Source organism: Leptidea sinapis, chromosome 34, assembly GCF_905404315.1.
Source record: "Leptidea sinapis chromosome 34, ilLepSina1.1, whole genome shotgun sequence".
Taxonomy (NCBI): Eukaryota; Metazoa; Arthropoda; class Insecta; order Lepidoptera; family Pieridae; genus Leptidea; species Leptidea sinapis.
Genome location: NC_066298.1, coordinates 7,735,904 through 7,759,181, shown reverse-complemented (window position 1 = coordinate 7,759,181; position 23,278 = coordinate 7,735,904). Strand labels below are relative to the sequence as shown.

General features: G+C 36.0%; 1 protein-coding gene across 2 annotated transcripts in view; it reads right to left on the bottom strand.

Annotated features, from left to right (window-relative positions):
• Positions 1-23,278, bottom strand: part of LOC126975077 (blood vessel epicardial substance) — a 63,241-nt gene that overhangs the window by 14,924 nt on the left and 25,039 nt on the right. For both annotated transcript variants that reach the window (XR_007731624.1, XM_050822887.1), the window contains exon 2: positions 21,236-21,393. Coding sequence is in view for 1 of the 2 variants with exons in the window: in XM_050822887.1 (XP_050678844.1) it covers positions 21,236-21,393 (158 nt within the window). In the remaining variant the exon portion in view is untranslated. The remainder of the gene's footprint in view (positions 1-21,235; positions 21,394-23,278) is intronic.

Sequence of the window (23,278 nt, the reverse complement as noted above, 5' to 3'; positions counted from 1 at the left end):
CATTGAGTGTCTTCTAACGCATTTATCACGAGGAGTGTTCCGAAGAGCTGTTTCACGTGATACCTGCACCGAATTCCACCTACGCACATGCCACAATTTAGGATATCATCCCCACCATCTGGATGTGCTCCATAGTGCGGCTTTCAAGGAAACCAGGTAGTTACTACAAAGCTGTGGAATGAGCTTCCTTGTGAGGCGTTTCCGGAACGATACGATATAGGTACCTTCAAAAAAAGCGCGTACAGCTTCCTTTAAAGACCGGCAACGCTCCTGTGGTTCCTCTGCTGTTGCAAGAGATTGTGGGCGGCGGTGATCACTTAACACCCGGTGACCCGTACGCACGTTTGTCCTTCTTTTCCATAAAAAAAGGAGTACATATTATAATGTAGAAAAGGAAAAATTTTAACCTCAGAACAGAAGCACAATATACTAAACTAACCATTTTCATATGCCCACTTTTTTTTATAGAAACGATATACCTGATTTGATTTTTCTTGTTGTAAACATTTTTTGAACATTAACTGTGTTGAAGACTTAAATGGGAAAAATATGACGTATGGACACATAAACAAAAAGTAGTTGTGTCACAATGCAACAACACATAAGCTGTTTTGATCGTCTTGTAAATTTTTCTCGACGACTATTTCACCCCAATCATCACCAATATCATCTTTTTACCTTTACGTGGTTTTCTAAGAGTTTAAGTTTCAGTATACCCACCATAATATACACACAAACACAAAATTAACAATCTTCCTCACCTCAAACAGTACTAAAGAGAGTGCGAGAAAAAACAGAATTACAAATCTTAATTAATGAACGAGTAGGTCGTTAGTGAGGAAGTGGGTACTTCATTTTCGGATTTAGAGGTGCTTTAGTGTTCTATTTTGTTGAAGTCAGACTGAAATCAACGTTATAAAGTCCAACTTATGATTTTTTTACCCAAAGAGTCTTATTAAAAGCACTTTTTTATATAATGTTGATAACAATACAGCACAAAACTGAACTCATAGGTCTGATGGTAAGTCACCGAATCCTATGATACCTTAAGAAAGCAATGACCAGGTGTATTTAAAAAAAATATTGTCGTGTCATTTTGTTAAAAAAGCGGCCAAGTGCGAGTCGTACTCGCCCATGAAGGGTTCCGTAGCTGCAAGTAACATAATATAAAAGTTCTTGTAGGTCGTTGTAACTTTGATCGATGTTTTAATAATAGTGTTTTTTTTAATTTATTAAGTTATTTATGACATTGGCATGGTAATGTACATCATATATCTATGAGTATAGTAGTAGTAGAGTATGAGTTACAGTAATAGAGTTCTTGTTAATCCTCTCGGGTAAAGAACCCTAAAATCTGACAATTCGTTCAATGTCATGAACCAGGAGTATCTATATCTTTCAAGAGCTTCGAGTATTACTTAACAATGTATGTTCAACACACGCACGAGTATAACATAGTTTTAGTATAACAAAATAAAACTTAATAGTTCTACTTGAGCACAATGCAGTAGACGGGGAAATGTAAAAGCAAGGATCAAGAGTCATTTATAGCTCACTGAAAATCGTAAGCCGGAGCACTCTTCCGTTCAAACAAAACATGATATTTTGGCAACCTTTACACCCACGCGAGTCGCGACTCTACTTGTAAAGGTCACAACTAATGGATTCTTCCAGCTGAAGTCGATCGTTAATTGACTCTCAGATACCTTGCAACTCACAAGCGGTTGCCACAAATTGTTACATAGAATTTCGTGCAAACAATTTGCTCCTCGTTAAGTTCAGTGGAAATAGATTAGACTTTGAAACGACTTTATATTCAATAGCACACAACTCTGTGCGACATAAGTGTCGCTGCTATTAGCAATGGTACTTAACAATTAGCAATGGTACTTAATAAGATGATGAATCTTGCGATGAAGTCTGGGCGAATTTTGTTTTTTTATTTGTATAAGGCCGGATTTCTTGTCACGCGGAATTTCATCCGCGTGCGGACCTCCCACATCCTAATTATTGAAGTTATACTTCGTTAGGCGCGTTATGAAAAAATTATGAGAGTGAATTTTGAAATGCACGTGCATCACTCTAACACAAAAGTAACAGATTGAAGTTGGTTCCTAAAATTTTCTGACGGCTGCGTCATTCGTTTTTTTTTTTTGGTTTCTTCGTCCATTATTAGGACAGGCAAAGGGTTCAAGCCCATACAGCCGTATTCATTATTTATTACTTAACTGTCAAATCCATCTTTGCAAGATTTATACAATATTGTCCTTTCTAAAAACGTAGAGTAGCACGAGGAATAAAATCATTTTAATGATTTTGCTTCGTTAGGCCAAAGAAGTATAACTTCTGCGTGCATACATAAGTACACACACACTTCTTTTTATGTTTCCTATCACGCGTGCTGCACGCGCGCGGAACGCGGATTGGTAGTAAGAAGGTCTTGCGTGTAGGCAGGAGCGTTAAGAGTAAATGCATGCGGATTGCGGACTAATTCCGCACGCGGATGAAGATGCGCGTGACAGGAAAACCGCCCTAAGAGAGGGCAAACGGGCTAGAGATTCATGTAATGGGAAGTACAGAAGCAACCACCCATGGACATCCGCAATACCAGAGGTCAGCTTTCTTATAATAAAATAAATACCACGGCGGAATACACCGTTTATAAAACTATCGCGGACAGCATATTTCCACTCGAGTTTGTTTAATTTTAAATTCTCTTTTTTTTTATAATTATAATTTTTGTTAAGTAAACGTATACGAAAGTTCTTGATAAGATAAATAAATGAAAGGCAATGAAAGGGAATATTGACGATAAGATCGAGTCGCCGCGGCCTCAATCAGAGATCTCCCAGACCTTAATATAATCAACCCTTTTCGACGAATCAATTAGGCGTTTCATTCCTCCATTTCTTAATGGACATTAATTTTGATGATTTTTTACACAAAAGCATTTAGTTTAGACATTATTAAATCACACATTGAAACTGACTGCAGTGGTCCATGTTAACATTGTTGTATATTCGCGGATAGCATCAAAGAAAAACTACCTAATTGTTTCCATTACATAAAAACAAATATGTTTCTCTTTCGTAAAAAAAATATTGCTCCGAATAACTACAAACCCTTTTCGGTACAGGAATACGGTAGGGGTCAAAGTCCGTTGCACATAATTTACAAGAGTAAATTTAACTCAAGGTAAAACCATCTCGTGCAATGAGACCGTTATGTTGAACAGCTAAGTGCAGACATCACTTTTATACCCTCTCAAGTTTTATTGTAGGCGCAAGTTTATGGGAGGCTCGATTGTTGATTATTATAACAGGCTGCGTCTTTGCTCTGTGGCGACTGGCGGAATACAAATTCCTGAAAATTTTATGTTCTTACGGACGTCGAGAACGACAATGGATATAAAATGGTATACTAGTATAGATTTCCGTCGCGGATATATTTCATAAACTTTTTAACTTCCCGTATCAGGCTGGAAGGTTGGGTCGAATCTTGGGTGGCAATAATATGTTATATGACGTAGAGCTGATCTGATGATGGTCTCGCAAGGCGGCCATTGAAACTCCTACACTAATCAAGATAACCCCATCGAGTTTGGCGCATTGATTTTTATATTGGCAAACGCCCTTGTGCTAGATAGTTTCCACTTTTAGGGTTTGATGAGCTGGAAGGTTTTCATATGAACTTTTAAACTATTGTCTTGGCATTAATTCTGGTGCTGGATAAATTTCAGGGTCCAGTCAGGCTCCTATAATAATCAAGATAAACCCAAAGAGTTCAAGCTCATTCATTTCGTTTTGCCAAATAGTCTGATTTCCTCTCCTCTGTAATAAAGCCAATTAGATAAAAAATACTTTACAATAATGATGCATTACCTACAAGAACTACACTGATTAAAAGAAATTAGTAAAAATAGACATTACCTTTTTTTAAAAATAGCATTTATTTAAAAATTCAGTTGCACTAAAACGAAAAAAATAATTTATGAAAGGATTGTGCTGGATAAATGTTTAACTTAAAAAGCTTGTACGGCGGAAGTAACTTAGTTTGAATTCTGTTCGGGCTGTTTTGATAAAAATATTATTTAGAAGGCAACGTTAATTCGTTTTAACAGATAGATTTTGAGACATTGGAAAATCGTAAACCGGCGTAATACTTTACCGTCAGCAAAACAGAAAACTATTAAGACTAAAATATTGCTTTACTTATTAATCCTAGAAGTGAGGATTATCACTTTAAAAACATAACAAATTGCTTTACTTATCTTTAAGAATGACAGATACATAAATAACAAGAGTTTATGTGATATAAAACAATTCTAGTAGATATATTATACAAGCTGACCCAGCAAACGTTGTATTGCCGATATTAAAATCGCGATACAAAAGTAACTGTTGATCGTAGATGGGTGAAAATTTGAAGTTGTATGTATTTTGCTATGCTGACATCATAATCAAACAAATTTAAAAAAAAAATCGTGTTAATGACCACCCTTAACATTTAGGGGAATGAAAAAGCTGTTGTCCGATTCTCAGACCTACCCAATATGCACTCAAAATTTCATGAGAATCGGTCAAGCCGTTTCGGAGGAGTTCAAAGTTTAACACCATGACACGAGAATTTTATATATTAGATTATTTTCTAATTGTTAGCCAATTGTGTAGCAAACAATAAATAGATCAAGGTCTGCATATAGAACCTGGTGGTATAACAGTTTATGAGCGCCTATCCAACAGCAGGTAAAAGCTTCAATACTCATTTCGGTCATCCGCTGATTGTTGACATAAATATCGCCATGGAATTTAATGAAATCTTATCACCAATAGGCAATACTATATTGCTGTACCCAAAATTCAGCCTAGAAATAGATTGCACAAAGTGCGTGGTTGCAGTCGTAAGGTCCAATTCACTGCAGAGGTCGTACGGTTCGAGATGACTCATTACGTAACTTGCACGCCACCTGCAGTTGCCAAATGTGGCACAAGTACAGTGCCGTAGCAGCGAATACTTTCGTAAACAGTTCGACGGTTCATACATTATACATTCATTGATCGCTGGTTACTGGGTAGCCTACACAGCGTGGTTGAGTTTGCTGCTATATATCTGCATTATTACCCAAGCATATGTGCTAATAATCAATTTACTTTCAAGTATTGGTATAATTTTGGTACTATACTTCCGAATTCTACCCTTCGTTTAACCTCTGTTGACATTTAGCCCGTCACGTTCAGGGATTTTGCCTTTGCCCTTTAGAAACTTGAACTGTAACATTAAATTTTCGATGGATAGCCCCTGACGTTAGTTATGCGGACATCGGGTGCTCATAACGAATAAAAAACAGCAAACATAACATCCAGTTAAGTAACTTAACAAGAAAAAGTTAACTTGAAAAATTACTGTTATTTTGTTTTATCACTGTTTTTCTGTGTCATAATGGAAGAGGTAGAGGTAGACCCGAGGACTGAGGAAGTGAGGCCGGAACGTGGTATCCGTAGTATACGGACTAACATCTGTAATATATTTATTAAACGGTTATACGTTTTCACCCCGGACCTAATTCATTTATAATTTACTTCTACCGCCTAGAATTTATTCAATCGAGCAGATATCCTACAGCCGTTGATCGGTAGACACTCGACCAACGAATCGTCAAAAACAAACAGTCTCTCAATTCAATATATATTTCTCCAATATGTTCAGTAAGAAAAATCTAAAGAGACTATAAAACTTGAAGGCGGTATTCTTGTCAAACTAAACTTGCTCATCACACTAGTGGGAGGCTCCTTTGCACCGGATGCCAGCTAGATTATGTGTACCACAGCGGCGCCTATTTCTGCCGTGAAGCAGTAATGTGTGAGCATTACTATTTATAGTTTCGGTCTGAAGGGCGCCGCAGCTAGTGAAATTACAGGGCAATTGAGACTTGACAGTTGTGTGTCTCAAGGTGACGAGCGCGTTGTACCGCCGCTCAGAATTTTTGGGTTTTTCAATAATCCTGAGCGGCACTGCATTGTAATGGGCAGCGTTGTAATCAATAACCATCAGCTGAACGTCGTCTCGTCCCTTATTTTCATTAAACAAAACTGTACCTATCCTTACAGACAAACATAAAAGTTGCAGTGTACATGATACTTATAGCATTAATGATTGGCAATTTAATGCGGCTTTGCGGTAACTTGATCCAGAGCCGCGCCGCCTCAATGTTCCATAATACAAACAGTTCGCCAGAAAACGCAATATGCTGTATACCGAAATATGAAACTTTTCACTTATGCGATATTTATAAAGTTATGTTATATATATTATGAGTTATAACAGTCCTCAACAGACCATTGTATAGAATATTCTTCGTGTGTTTATGACGCGATGAAACATTACTGAAATTAGAAATCCCTCCAAAAATGTTCACACGTTTATGAATAAATATTAAAAGGCATAAAAAGGCATTTATTTTCTTAAAATTGATTCCTTTAGAATTCTTTTTGATGTCATTTCTTATACTACTAGATACTACTACCACTTCGGAAACAAATGGCGCTCTGAGAGAGAAGAAGCGGCGCAAGAAACTCTCCCAGCATTCTTTTTTTTTGCGCTCTTTTCAATAAAAATATACAATATTGTACAATCATTTCTATCGCTATAAAATAATCACAATCTAGTCCCAGGCTGTCTGATCATTTAGATATTCAGCAGTGGAGTAATAGGATTTACGACAGAGCCATTTTTTTTATAAAACATTTAAATTTATTTATAGATAATGCCTGAACAATGGCTGGGACTTTATTGTAGAAGTGTATACATTTATCCTTAAAGCTATTATGTATCTTATCGAATCTTATTGAAGGTATAACCATATTATTATGTCAAAGACGTACTATGATAACACTAATGACGCGACTGCTAGGTTCGTGAAGGTATGGGCACGTTAGTGTAGTGTTTTGTGGTCTGGTGCAATCAATACTTTTTTGGATGGCTGGATCGCTTCATTGTTCGCATCTTCTCCGACATCTATTACGAGACTCTGAATAGCGTAATAATCTATATCTTTATCTCGCGATGCTTATGCCATAATATTAAGTACCTTCTCTTGCCTCTCGTCATCTTACGTGCATCCACAGTGAGAATTCTCAGAAAATTTCTTCCCAACCAAACTGTAAAATGATTTCCTCTACGATTTGTTTTATCAAGACGTCCACCTGATGTTGAATTATACGCCCCGCCCATGCCACGCCAATGCAGCGCCGCTCAGGATTTATCGTTGAACTCGAAATTCTAACTGCCATCGCAATTGCGCTTGTCACTTTGGGACATATGATGCTACATCTCATTAGCCCACTGTAATTGTACAAGCTACAGCACCATTTAAGTGCAAAACAATATTGCTTGCACATTTATGACAGGAAAAAAAAGAAGAGACGAAGAGAAGATAAATAAAAGACTACGCGATGTTTCAAACCTTTCGACTCTTAAGTCCTCCTAATCTAGGTTTTTGTTTTTTTTTTTATTAACTCTGCAAGAAATCTCTGCAATGAAAGGCATTTCATAAAATAATATATCTGTGTAAATTTATTAAATTTATTAGCTTTCTTATTGAGCGTTTATCTTACGTTAGATTCATTACGATTGAGATTGGCGGAGCAAACTGATCAACAATACGAAAGATGATTTTGTAGGCATTGCGGAGCAAACATACCTAAGTATAACGTATTCAACAATGTTGGTTTCATATCAAACATGTGTTGAACAACATATGCCTCGATCAATTGAAACTGGATACTTATATCCAGCACTTATAGGGTTTATTGATAACCCTTTCATTGTACATAAGACTTAGCAACCTACAAAGTACCTAATACGGATAGGTACATTAATCAGCTTTTGCGGTTCAGTTTCTCGAATTCATTTAATGCTCACATTAAAAGACCATCGACCATCTTAGTTCGTTTCGACGATGTTTTTAAAGTTTTAAATATAACTTTATGATTGTAATGAAAAAATTTTTGACAACGAGGACTACTTATTGGGTACTAAGCGCCGAAAACAAATCGTACGCTATTGATCTACAAATTCTTCTTATATTGGCAAAGTAAGTATTACCACTTTTCTTACGTTCTCGAATAATATGTATGTGTACATTGTTTTTTTAACTGGGACAGTATGGGGAAATCTTAAACCAAAAAGACATAAAAAACTTTTTTTTAGAAACCATTTGCTCTTTCTGAGTAATGACGTTTTACGTAACTCGTAACGGATCTGCAATGCCTTTTCCATTTTACAATTGATGCCACAGAGATTTTCGCATATTTACCAAGATAGCTTTCCCATGTGAACGTAATACAAAGGAACCGATACACATTGAGCAAGTACAGTTTTAATGATCCGTTTTTCTAAAGCCCCGTTATAGGGTAAGAGATCATTGATAATAATATTCGAGCTGAAGCAAGCATTTATCATACTCGAAACGCTCAGTAACTTTTTTTAGAGTAGATTTGGAAGGTATCCAATAATGCGTGTAAAGTACTCAAATAAGGTAAAAAGGGAGTATAATAAATGTCATGGAATGCATAAAGCACTTACTATTATAAATGAACGAAAGTGTGTTAAGAAACTGACAGAATGTAAACATTCATCATACTCACAAAAGGGACACGATTGTTAATATTCGAAATATATCATAAAGTGTGAATTAAAATGAGGAAGTCCACGGTGAGTGACTAGATGGGAGTCGGCATGCACTAAATGAAGAAAATGAAAAACAAAAAGACAGATAAAAACAGGAAACAAAATAGACAGGCAAAACTAAAGGAAAATATTATGCGGCTAGCATTATAATCAATACGTTTTAATGTTATTTAACGGCATTTCCAACAGTACAATGTTGACTGGAACCCCGCGTGTATAATACAGTTTCCTTATTCACCAGATCCAGTCATTAGCTCACCTTGTTTGGACCGTGTGAGAAACTGCTTCAAAAACCTATTGCATCAGAGCATTAGTAATACAGTGACACATAACGGAGTGCTGATAAGAAATCAAACAAGCAAAGAAATTCTTAGCAAGTTAAGTGAGTGATGCATGCAGATTAACATTTTCTTTATCATAATAATTGACAAGAATATTTGAAGGATTTTAGGAAACTGTTCCAGCTGTGTTGTCACTTTATCGCTGGAAGCTTTTATGTACTTTTATCTACAACAAATTGTATTAGTACAGATTATATACCCTGAAAATACACTGGCCTGCAAAACGAATAAATTTGCAATAACTTTTTAAGTATACAAGATATACAATCGAAATAAGTAGGACTCCAAAAAGAGTTTAATTTTGTGTATAACCTTCTTTTAAATTATGGCTGAAAAAAAATGTTTTCAATAAATATAAAAACACTAAATAGCGCCGCGCCACAAGTTAAAGTAATCACAGATTTTTATACATCAGTATATTTTGCAATCCCGAGGTTGCAAAATATACTTGATATCTACGAAGTCAATTTATTTGACCCTATTCCTGATCTTCTACTGAACTTTTACATGTTAGTTTTAATTATTTATGCCAATGCCTTGGTCTCCTTCCACCTCGAAGGCCGGCATGAAGATTCAGTGATTTCTTGCTTGCTGCAAGGGCTTGCTGATCGGCGAGTTCTCCCTTGCAGCAAACAGGCGAAGAGGGAACCAACAAGTGCCTCACAAGATCATTATCATCTGTTATCCTCTTTATTTATGGAAAAGGAGGACGAAAACGAGGGTACGGGTCACCGGTGATATCCTAATTGGTGAGGTGTCGTGCGACGGTGAAATTCGCCAGCAGGAATCAGTTCAAACAGCTCTTCGGAACACTCCCCGTGATAAATGCGGTAGAAGATACAAAAGTGATCTACCCGTTCACAGAGCATATTGTGGCGCCCCGACAATTCGAGCAGCGCTACATAGCACGCGGTCAAATGGTTCGAGCTGATACTGTGGTGCGCCAGAAATGACAGCAATGCTCGATATGTGACCGGATCTGCGCTTTGTACAGCGCCTTTGGGCCGACTTGAAGTATTACCGTGCTCTATTTAGGAAGCCCAGCTTCTTCGAAGTCAATTTGGCTTTGCCGTCCAGATGACCGCGGAATTGGCAATTCGAGATTTCGAGATCCAGTATTCCTATTTAGACGAGGCATCAAGAATCAATGTTCATCATCAAGTGTTCTCAACGAGCGGTGATCCGAGAAATGGGTTTTTTTTTAGTGGTAAACGCGTAAATTGGGCAAGAATAATTTGTCACTTAACGCGAGTAAAACAAAATATACTGAATTCTCCCTACCAAATGTAAAAAACAATGTCAAGAAGTATAATATTAAATGGGGAACCATTAAAACTTATAGACTCTAATTCGTTTCTTAAGAGTCGAATTAGATAAAAACTTCAATGGGGTGCTCACAATTAGGCAATCTCAAATAAACTTAGTGCTGCTACTTTTGCTATCAGAAGGATTAAATATCATACTGATACTAACACAGCGAGCTCAATTTATTTCAGTTATTTCCATAGCATTAAGTCATATGGAATTATGCTACCTACGCGGGTAAGCAGCTGATAACGAAACAATATTTATTTGTCAAAAAAAGGGCGATTAGGGCCATCAATAATCTGTAAATTCTTACAATAGTATGCCAATTCATATTTTATAATTATATATGGATGGTTTATAACAGAATGAATTAATACATTCAAAATAAAGATACACACGAAATCAACACAAGACATAAGAATAAAATCGCTATTACAAAAACGAGACTTGTGTCGTACACGATCAAAGGCCTTCGCTATGTCCAGGCCAACTACCAACCCTTGCTTTCGATGTCTATTTATTAAAACGAGACAAAAAGATAAACAGCTTTTTCAAAGACAATTTAGATCGGATCGCAGAAATAAAATCCACCTGAGATATCGGAAAATTAGTTCGGCCCACTTTGCATCCACTTCATATTTATGAGGGTTTTAGTTTTAAATAGTTATGTACAACGGTTACACTACATCCAAAACTTACCTGTGGGTTGATTAAATAATTGTTTTGACAAGTTAGCCTTTGTTTTTGTTATTCAAATTCAAATATTTTTATTCAAAATAGGATGTGACATCACTTATTGAAAGTCAAAAAAAACTACCACCCATTCCAAAATGAATGCCTCAGGCCTGAGAAGAATGGACGCAACAAACACAGCGGGCTTTTTTTTTCATCAAAAATAGGTTTACAAAGAAATATTGTACAATTAAACTTATTATTTAATAGCCTGAGGGCGATCGCTCCATTCCCAATCTGTAGTATCATTAAGAAAGTCATTTATGTTATTGTAACCTTTACCACACAAACGTTTTTTAACAATTCTTTTGAATAACGTAATACTTTTGTTTTGAACATTTTCTGGGATCTTACATCGCCCCACAAAAGACTTACTAACTCGACTTAGCCGAGTAGTAGGCATTATATGTTTGTGTCTGTTCCTGGTGTTAACATTACGGTTATGACAGTTTCTAGCAAATTCACTTACGTGCCTATGAACATGCATTACATTATCAAGAATATATTCCATTAGCATCCGGGTCAGACTTGTTAATTTTTTTCCTAAAAATTAAACGTTTCTGGAAGGCGTTATGTTACTTTACGTAGCTGATTTATGTTCCTGTAGCACCTAAATGGGACAGAAGGCGTTCACAGCACATCTCCATCCTCATTATCTAGATATTGATTCCTCTCCAAGTGTTTTCAATATCCTTCACGTTCTTACTACAGAGCCAATACTAGTAGGGTAACGCAAAGGTATTACCGGTATACTGTGGGTAATTATATTGAACGTAACAACTACTATTTAATCGTTAGACGTTAACCTGATGGTAAGTAATACGCCCTGCGTAATGCAATATCGTACCGCTCAGGATCCTTGAGTTAGCCAAAAATTTTGAACGACATCACAATAACTGAGCTGGTAACTTTGAGACATTAATTAATGTTATGTCTTATTTGTGCAGTAATTTCACTAACTACGGCGCCCTTGAAACCGAATCACTATAATGTTTGGCAGAAAAGGCGCCTCTGAGGTGCCGACTTACCTGGCATCCTGTGCAAAAAAGGTAAACTGGTAAAAATTGGACAACAAGCACTTAAAACAGGTAACCCTGTATCTTGAGTAAATTAGAAACAGTAGAGCATTATGAGGTAGCTTTGTAAAATTAACATTTATTAAATTCTTATGGTCAACATTCGGATTACATTTCCTAATTATGTATCTATTTGATTCAATTATTTTGTTATAAACTACGATTAAATCATGTTTTGGGCTGAAAATTAAATTAGAATCAAAAGAAATACAAAGTTACAGGCATTTGAATTTTTAGATTAAGGGTCTTCTGTCAGAATCTCGCAAAACAAAAATTTGCATAGAAATACTATTGCGTATGTAATAATATGACGTCTAATTTTATTATAGCTGTCTAGTCGTAAAAATAAAAGTCCTCATAATTTTTTTTTTACTAATCGATTAAATTAGTTTTTTATATTTTTTTTTTATGGAATAGGAGGACAAACGAGCGTACGGGTCACCTGGTGTTAAGTGATCACCGCCGCCCACATTCTCTTGCAACACCAGAGGAATCACAAGAGCGTTGCCGGCCTTTAAGGAAGGTGTACGCGCTTTTTTTGAAGGTACCCATGTCGTATTGTCCCGGAAACACCGCACAAGGAAGCTCATTCCATAGCTTTGTAGTACGAGGGAGAAAGCTCCTTGAAAACCACACTGTAGAGGACCGCCACACATCCAGATGGTGGGGATGAAATCCTAACTTGTGGCGTGTCGTGCGAAGGTGGAATTCGGCGGCAGGCTATGCTCCCCGTGATAAATGCGGTAGAAGACACTTAATGAAGCGACGTCTCTACGCAACGCCAAGAGATCCAGCCGTTCACAGAGCACTGAGCAATTGTGACTTTCTTAGTACATTTCACGATTTAGTCGGGAATATAAGATTCGAAGAATTAAGAGAGCATGTATGAAATGTGTGATGCTAATCCAATGACAATTCTTAATATAATAGCTGCAATGGGTGGATCTTGGCCTAACGCACTTCAAATTCAAAACTTATTTTCTGCTTTTACTAATTCCATTAATTAGTAATTATTTTCATGAGTGCATCGATATTTCTATACATGTCCAAGGATAAAGATCCTTAATATCTGTGCAAATTTAGCTCATCCACTACTTGTTGTACCGATACTAAGAATTGACTTAACATAACATATCAAGTAGTATTAGAGTTACCAAAGTCTCATTCCGCAAAATCAATTTAAGAAATAGGGACTCTTGCGGTCGTAAAATAAGGTGTAATTTAGATCCCACAGCGCTACTAACCTACATTTTTATTCACCTAGAAGTTGCCTCTCTTTCTATCGCGTGACTCTTACCTCTTCTGACGACATTAGGGTTGACTTCATTACCTACCTAGTATAGGGACATCTTATAAAAATAATAATCACTTTAAATTAGATTGTTTCAGCGTCTTTAGGAAACTTAAAAAAATACTTTGATTTATTTATGTTTCTCCATTTTAGAATATCGGTCAGATCTATGAAGTAGGTGACAAACAAAAATCTCGCGCGTGCATCACTGCTCGCTTGTGAGTCCCTACTGGCTGGCATACTCTGCAGAGGCCGCCGCACGAACTTAAGTACCTACTTATTTCGATAGCGCCACAGGGAATGAGACAGGCCTTAATCCGTAAGTAGGTATAAGAGGAAAGGAAATATGATACAAAAATATTGTATAGCAAAACGTAGTAAATATCTATTCGAACTAACTGATACATTCCGAGTATTCTAGTAAATAGTCATACCAATATTTGTATTATCCATATCGTCAGTGTCCATTTCATCACTAACAGGCCTTTGCTGCTATAACATCTATTTGTGTGTCGAGATATTTCGCACCAAGCGTTTCTGAGAAGTGCTAGGTTCCACGCCTCTGAATCATGCGTAAACTTAACTTAAAATAACTGCGCATTCAACCGAAGTTCACGCCGATAACATGAAAGACCATTCATTCTTGTGTGCAATGTGATATTCCTAAACGAGTATTAGTAATTTTTATAACAGTGTCAGCTTTTTCATATTTAATTTGTTGCAAGTGAGCCTTGATTCTTCGTGGGGCAGCCTATTCTGATTCTATTATGATCCGCCTTTAATTGTTTCCAATTAAAATATTGGACACACGTTATACGCAAGCTAACGTTGAATAATTATGCAACTCTTATAGCCTTAGCATATGGTCGGATTTGGTACGGCCGGACCAGTGCGCGCCTCGCACTGTGGGTCCGGCGTCGGTCTCGGTACAGTCCGGACGATAGTATTAATATTTTGTGCGATGGGCAATGCGACATATCATCGAATATAGTCCGCTAGCAGACCGCGTCCGATGGTTCGGCCGTACCAAATTCGAAGTGTTAGGTCTATTAGGTCCGTATTAACTTGAATAATTAATATTAGAAATATTTGCGAGTTAATACTATTAACTCACAAATATTTCTATTCGTGTGGGTGTTTATAGGGACAAAGTCTTCATTGAATGGTGTATTGAATGAGGCGTCTCAACGGACGTAACCCGTGATCAGAGACGAACAAAACACACTTGATCACGAATTACGTATTAAGGCACCTTCTGGTTTTACGGAAATTATTAAACCATCTATAAATCAGACCCCTTCAATGTTGACAAACACCCACACACAGATAAAGTTGAATTGTTTTGGTTTAACTACTATAAACTGATATATATCACTAAGAATCGGATTGCCTACGGCATCTGCAATTAATTTATTATATTTACATTACATACTTATTCTGACATTCCACACAGATAACATAAAACCAGATTGAATATGCATAATTTCTATTAAACCGCGGGAATTAGGACAAATCTAATTACACGAACTCGGAGACATATACAGAGACAGAGATCTAGTGTGGGACCGTTATATCTACAGCTCTTAGTGATGGGTACGTATGAATTAATAATGATTTCACACATTTGCCCATAGGTTAGGTAATTAACTTTAACAAGCGCCTAGGGATTGAACATGATAAAGAATATAAATTTTCATTCAACGAATTTCAGCAAATCCGTGTGTGCAATATTCTTAAAAAATATTACTCCACATTTTCAATATTCGAGGGATGGACACCTGCAATACGCACACATACTTAAACATAAAAAGCGCACCTTAATAAAAGGTTAGCAACGCTCCTGTGGTTCCTCTGGAGTAGGAGGAGTTCATTTGATAATTTTAATAAACTGTCCAGTGAATTCTCTTCAATTTCTTATTATACGGTTCACCACATTTAAAAAGAACACCTTGCAGTTGCAAGAATGTAACCCATCACTTCTAAATCACAAAAAACATACAGTTTCTTCTTTCTCAGAGCGCCATAACATTCCTAAGATGTCGTTGTGATTCAACTGGTATCAAAAAGAATTCTAATAGAATCAATTTTGTGCAAATAAATGACTTTTTACGACTCCTTTTATCAACTATAAAATCAAGATTTATTGCAAAAGATAGATAACACTATTTTCACTCACAAAACATTCCAAATGTCCAACCAGACAACTATAGATAAAATTTAATGAAATTTCCTAAAAATACTACGAGATGATTGTAAGTAATTATTTTCTGATAAGCATCCAAAAAAGAATGTTCTAGTAAATGTACGTTATAATGATAAAGCATTCCTATATTTGCTAATGCAAGCTGAATCGTATAAGAACATCATCCACTTGGCATTAAATAATGGTACTAATATGAAATAACATCGGAATCAAACTGACCACAAAACCAAATACGTTGCAGATTAATTATAACTCCTATATTTTATTTAATACCGTATTTAACTACATTTAATTGGTTACAGGCAGTTAAAGGCAAATGAATGCGACGTAATTTAACGAATTTCAAAATCTAATCTATACTATGAAATGGAGAGACGGATTTTTCCTTCGGTTATACATTACCGAAAACCGAATCGATCAGAATAATACTTATACCATAAGATGCAGCGTGTTTCTGAGTAGGTTTTAGTATAGGATATGTTAGTGATTACTTATACGGAACCTATAGTTTTTTAAATAAGAAATAAATGACATTTCATTACATAAGACAATTCATACAATGAGCGGGCGCGTACTTAATTTATATAGCAAAACAACGTTTGCAGGGTCAGCGCACTTGTTAACAAATAACAGCCTAGCGAAACTCTCTAAGAAAAAAAAAACATACCGACGAATTGAGAACCTCCTCCTTTTTTGAAGTCGGTTAAAAAGCGATTCACTCGATTGTATGAAACGTGCCGTTATTGACAGAGTGACAGATGGCGACTATAATCTTGTAAAAAAGGAGATCCGAAAACCACTTCGTTTAAGAAACTGTTGCCGGATAGAAATTCGTGACCAATCGCGACACTGTAAATACTAGGTACTATTTCAAACTTACGTCAAATCACTGCACGTTTCATACTAAACTATTTTTTTTTCTTATTACGTAGTACTCTTTGACAAATAAATTCAAAATCTTAGAAACTCTGGTACAACTGGTCCGATTTGAATGATTCTTTCAGTGTTAGGTAGTCCATTTATCGAGGAAGGCTATAGGCTATGTTTTTTTTTTCAAAATTAGGGATCCGTAATAAAATTGCTATTTTGTAACACAAGGTGTAAAATCGAAAACCTATTTTTGCGTGCGCTGCAAAAACTATTGACAATAGAACAAAATGATGTACAGGCTATAATATAGGCAATATTTTATTACTTATAAAACTATCGCGTGAATTATACTTTATATGGCAAAACAACGTTTGCCGGGTCAGCTAGTATATTATAAACTCAAAGCAAAAAAAACGGGCGCTTTTGATTTATTCGAGTACCTACTTTATAATAAACAGTTCTAAAAGGGATTTGATGCAACAAAATAAAATTGATTTAAAAACACTTTTGTTTGGTGATTAACGGCCGTTTTCAATAACGTATCTCTAGTTATGGATACATTGCTGGCACCGTTTAATGACAAGATCTTATCTATCCATAGTAATGTCAAGTTAAGATAAAATCCAATGTCTTATGTCGATAGGTTATTAAAATGTAAGTAAGCGTAAAATGATAGATTTGTCTTACCTCTAGTAAGTTAAACTAATGATAGATAGGTTATTGAAAACGGCCTTAGGTCGAACTTAATTTGTTTTATTTAGATTTTTAGGAAATTATTCATTTTGACAAAACAATAAGGTAACTTCAAATGACTTTCTCATTTATTTACAAGTTACAAACAATAAAATAAAAAATTAATATTAAGTGTGGCCTCCACTGGCTGAAATAACTGATGCAATTCTTCGTGGCATGCTTTGGACGAGGTTTTTGGGAATGAGTTCTTGGGAAATACGCTCCCATTCGGCTGTAATAGCAATTATAAGCTCTCGGATGTTTTGTGAGGCTGGGTGTACAGCTTTAAAACATCGTTTTAGAAAGTCCCATAGATGTTTAATGGGAGTAAGGTCGGGTCTCCGTACTGGCCAATCTAAACGTAGGATCCCGACTTCACTTAGGAAGTCGTCCATAAACACAGCAGCCTTCGTATAACAGCTAACGATGACTGTACATGAGGAGTTAGGAGTTTCATGATGTAGCGTTGTGCATTTTGAGAGCTATTTTCTAAGACAACTAACTCTGTACAATCTTCAGAAGTAATGCCTGTCTAAAACATTCTGGCTGCATCAGAAAATGAAACCTTGCTCCATTCTACATCTGTACACGTCGCACAATTTGGGAAAAATCTTTACCTTGCAATGCGGTACCCACGGAGTAACTTAGGACCCCTAGCTGGACTTCGACTATGTATATAGACTTCTAGAAGTCTCCTGCTGACAGTCCGTACGCTAACAGTTACGTTTCTAACATCTTCAAGATTGTTTTTGATGTTATTACTTCCGATTTCTTAAAGCTTGGCTAACAATATATCGATCGTGCCTGGGCTCAGTATATCGTTTTCTTCTTGATCCCGGTCTTCTTTTCAAAAAACCGGTTTCTTGAAACGTAGTCCAGGTCCTCTGAACAGTGCAACGACTAACATTAAACCGTTGCGACATATAACATTGAGTACAGCCTTCTTGAAAAAGAGTCATTATTTATATTACCAGCGATAATTGTCTTGTCTGCCATATTATTACGATACATAAATTTGTCACGAAGAACAAATTTTGAAAATTTTACATCAACATAAAATTACAATAAACCCTCTTTTACTTATTTAAAGCACAATAACTAAACATAAACTGCGAGTAAACGCTCGAATCAAATAGAATATTTTTAAATAACTTTGAAATTTTCAAATTCGGAACATTTTCTTTTACTTGCCAGTACTTTTTAATACGTAGACAGGTGTTTCTAATTAATTGAACGCATATAAAACCTGTTTTGTTTAAGATTTCCATAATAGTACAGAATTATAACGTCTGTTGTATGTATGTAGTTGTTAATTGTTGTTGTAATATTTAGTGTGCAGTGGCCATATTATTAGCTTTCTAGATTACCCTCTAATTAAATATTTCACAAAAATATTGTCTACGATCCGAATTTCATCACTTATTAGTGTTTGTTATTAGTAAATCAGTATATTTATTTAAAAGTACTGAATAAAGATAAAATACAATAACAGAAGCACAGGCGTATCATTGTTACAAACTAATAAAAAGAGATAGTTGTCAACTACTTTATCTTATCATCATCATTTATAAATGACATCATTAATTTCGGTCAACATGACGCAATATCAGTTAGTGTATAATTTGCAATTCTTAGAAATTAGAGTAGTTAGCTCTTACTTTACAACAGCAATATTTAATTACTCTTGGTGTGCATCATTGAAATATTAACGCATTTTGTTTCGAAGGTACGGAAGGTATGGTACAGCGAGGTTTTTCGGTAAGTAAAGAATCATTGGCATTCGTTGATAGCCACTGTGATTGGGATACTCCAGGACATCCGGTTCCAGCCGGTATAACAGCGTTCACGGGCTGAGGGTCCGAACAATAACCATTATGAGCGACTGGACTCCAACGACCAATGAGGATTGAAGGATGAAAATCGCTTGTGTAAATTGTGCAATAGCCCAACACTTGCATTAGCCTAACGAAGATTGTATGTAGATTAGCTCCCACCAACTATTATTTTCACATTACAAACAGTCATTTCAATTATATTTATATGTACAGTTTTATAGATTAACAACGGGAACTTCAACTTCGGTAGGTCTAAAATAAATAAAAGTTAAAAAAACTAAAAAGCACACTTTATATAAAATTCAACTAAAAAATAGAAAATTAATTTAAATTGAAAATAGTGTAAAAAAAAATATTTCATTGTAAAAAAAAATTGTGGGGTGCTTTTTAAGATATTTCAATTTAAATTTATTTTCTATTTTTTAGTTGAATTTTATATAAAGCGGACTTTTTAATCTTTTTTAACTATTATTTATTTTTCATTTTTTAGTCAAATTAGTGTAATGTCATCGGTCCTTGATAAATCTACAAAGTTTGAACGAAATCTAGCCGTTTAAAGTGGGTCAAAATCGCGGCCCAAAGAAGTCGGTTACAAACATACATACAAACATACAGGTGAAGCTAATATAAAGCGTATAAAAACACGAAGAAGAAAATCGCGTACCGTTGTGGGGAAATATATAAAATGTAAAAGATAAGTCGGATTGAACTGCATGCTTTATATTATAGAAAATATCTTCCCACCGTGGTAATTTGTTAATGCGAGATAAGTGTAGATTTGGTTTTGTTTGGTAGAAACTTAATTGACTACACAAATTCATAATGTGTTTGGGAGTCTTTTGAAAAGCTTAATAAAACTGAAATCTATCTAAGCTTTCGTCCTATGCGCATCTATCATGCTATCTTCAACAATCATAACAGGACTGTACTGAAAAGGACCATTAAGCCGATTTTTGACTTTCGACGGTGAAGTTTTTTTTGATAATAAAGGACGAGACGAGCAGGACGTTCAGCTAATGGTAATTGATACGCGCTGACTATTACAAAGCAGTGCCGCTCAGGAATCTTGAAAAATCCAAAAATTCTGAGTGGCCATACAATTGCGCTCCTCACCTTGAGACATACGATGTTAAGTCTCATTTGCACATTAATTTCACTAGCTACGGCACCCTTCACACCGAAACACAATAATGCTTACACATTATACTGCTTCACGGCAGTAATGTGTGCAAAGGAGCCTCCCACTGATATAGTAGTCGGGAATAATTGTCACAAACGACAGACCCCACAATTATATTCTTATGAACCCAATTAAAATACTAATAAATAATAGTACTCTGATCGACTTTTTAGTACAAACAGATTCATTGTACTTACAAACATTCGATTGCTAAACGATTGAAGTTTCATAAGTTGAATTTACTCCGAACCGACTTAATGTGATGCTAATCGGTTATAACAAAAAAAAACTGTCCGTTGTAGCTATTTTGAGCAGCCGCCTGCAAGTCTCACCGCAGCTGTCCAAGAAATAGCATCACCTTGTACATTCACATAACTTTGAAGGAGAAAACTTGAAATACTTTCACAGCTGGTGGAGCCAAAGGAACCAGCGTTTATCGGCGTTATTTTTTTATGGGCAAGTTCACGATTACATTGGGCACTTCACAATCCTTATTTTACGTAGATAATAATAACAGCGCAGTAGTTATTCGATATTTTTTGCTAGCCGTCAACAGAAGATAATGGAACTCTCTAGAAAGCATAGATAACCAAACAAAAACTTACTCCTTTAATTAACCAATATTAATAGTTCGTCTCATGACTATTCAAACAGGTTGATAGTCTTGCAGAGTTCCGATGCCTATTATTCGTCTTCTTCATGATATGAGTTTGATGAAACGAAAAAGGAACTCAATTTTTATAAAAACCTTTGGTTAGGTCACTCATATATCTTAGCTGTATCTCATCGTCATCCTTAAAATACGTTTCATACAGAACTCCTGGTCGAAATTTGTGATATTTCAATGTATACAACTTTTAAGATATGCTTGACTTTTAAAAATACCAAGTCTGTTCATAATAAAAATAAAAAATACACATGTACGAAGAGTCTCCTTTCCGGAGTCTATTGATAAACATTGGATTTGAGAGATACTCACTTCCCGGAGAGCACGAGCGAGAGGCTGTCCACCTTGGTGACCTTCTCGTGCGCGTACAGCTCGTGGCACTTGAGGTGCCGTACATTGCGCATGCACTGCAGCACGCGCCGGAACTGGCGCCGCGACACTCGCAGCGGCTTGAATAGCGCCACATATACCTGAGGGCAAATCATCTGGTTCAAACACTACCTGATAATATTAACGCGGTTTTTTCACAAACATCAGTTCAATATAAGTGTCCCCTATGCAGAGCTAGTTCTGGAATATTTACAATATCTGTAGGTGCTAACGATAGTTTTATAAACAGACTAACATAGAGGCAAAAGAGACTGTCGCACACACCCGTTTTGGAAACCAGACACCGCAGGGATGTGGCAAACACCTGGGTCACCGAGGACTTGGACGTGACATCAGAGTTGTAATAAATTACCGTGAGGAGTTGGGATTGCAAGATAAGCAGTTCATTTCACCGCGCAAAGTAGACGCTAGTTGCGGAGAATATAGCCCGTGCAGATTATCTACACCTATAACGTGATGCGAACTGAGAAGAGCACGATCCGTCGGCCGGCCGTGATGTTCGTTTTAGGCGTAGATATCAATAGTCAGTGCCGAGTTTTGCTCTTTTCTGTTAACTTAGATTCGTTTGAGAACTCTCACTTTCAAGCTTATCTACTTACCTTGACAAGTTTCATATAATTTCATTTCTCACAGATTATGCATAGGTACAATGTTACACGGTATTTGTTAGGAATCGTGCCAGCCTTAAGCTGGGATCGAGTTAACTATTGTAGAAAATTACCTAGTAAAATATAGGAAACACATAACTAATACCAATAAACAGGCTTAGAAAGAAACAGATTAGAAAGCTCAATTTCAGAGGAGGCTAGCTTAACTTGCATTTCAGATCATGCTTAGCATGAATATGCGTCGGTACATGACGCGGAAAAGTAAAAACTTTACTAGCTTTTCTCTCATCACTTTCCTTATTTTCTTTCTATGGAAAGGGAGAGGAAGTATTCCACGTTTTTTTCAATAATGCTATTGGATTTTCTTAAATATTTGCTATGTGTATAGAGTACATTGTGAAGTACGCACAAATTACAAACATTAATGTCTGAAGGCAATACGTATAATATGTAAAGATCATGCTACTCGTAGGTAGATAGGTAATAATCACGTACCAACTCAATTTGGCAACTGTTTTCGTTAAAACTGGTTCAAGCCCTTTTAGTCGAGGCCTAGTTTGAGTTGATGTATTGCACACAAAACTTTTCGAACCTTTCAAAGCTAGTGGACGCTTCTAGAAAACGAATCTTTGCAAGGAATGGCAAGTAGGTATAAAACGACAAGAATGTCAACATCGGAACTGCCGTATCGCGATTTGCGTTGAATGAACAAATAATATAAATATACGCGTAAATAACAAAGGTCACCCAGATCTTTATTTTGTTTGTTGCATAAGATAACATTGAAGTTAATTACGAAACGTGAGCTACGAAATGTGCAAGCAAAGAAAAATGGATGAGGCATTATGTGAAGTCTTTAGAGTATTTATCAAGCCAATATGCGCCAACACACGCTTCGTGCCTTTTGTCCTTTATTTTCGTTGAAAAGTGGAATCTTCACATCTATCGTCAAAATTCAACCAATAAAATATGAATTTTGCATAGTTCAACTATTTTGACGAAAATATTATGTAATACCCAACACCCAACCATTCAAACAGCATATTTTTTTTTTATTTATTAATAAAAAACAAAATTTACATTGCGTTTTCAAAGCAATAAAAACCACTGGAGGTTTGTACAATTGCTAAATTAGGTCTACACCAACAGATTTAAATGAACGGCATAAAAGAAAAAATAGTTCACAATCGTTAGAAACTAAGCTATACATTATAATTTTAGAAATTATTGTTACGTGTCCTAATTGACTGAACGGTAGATTCATCAACGGAGTAACTAAACCGCTGGGGCTATTTGAAATATTGCAATAATACTCCAAAAGTGAGCAATGAGAAGTAAAAACTAACCCATTATTCAT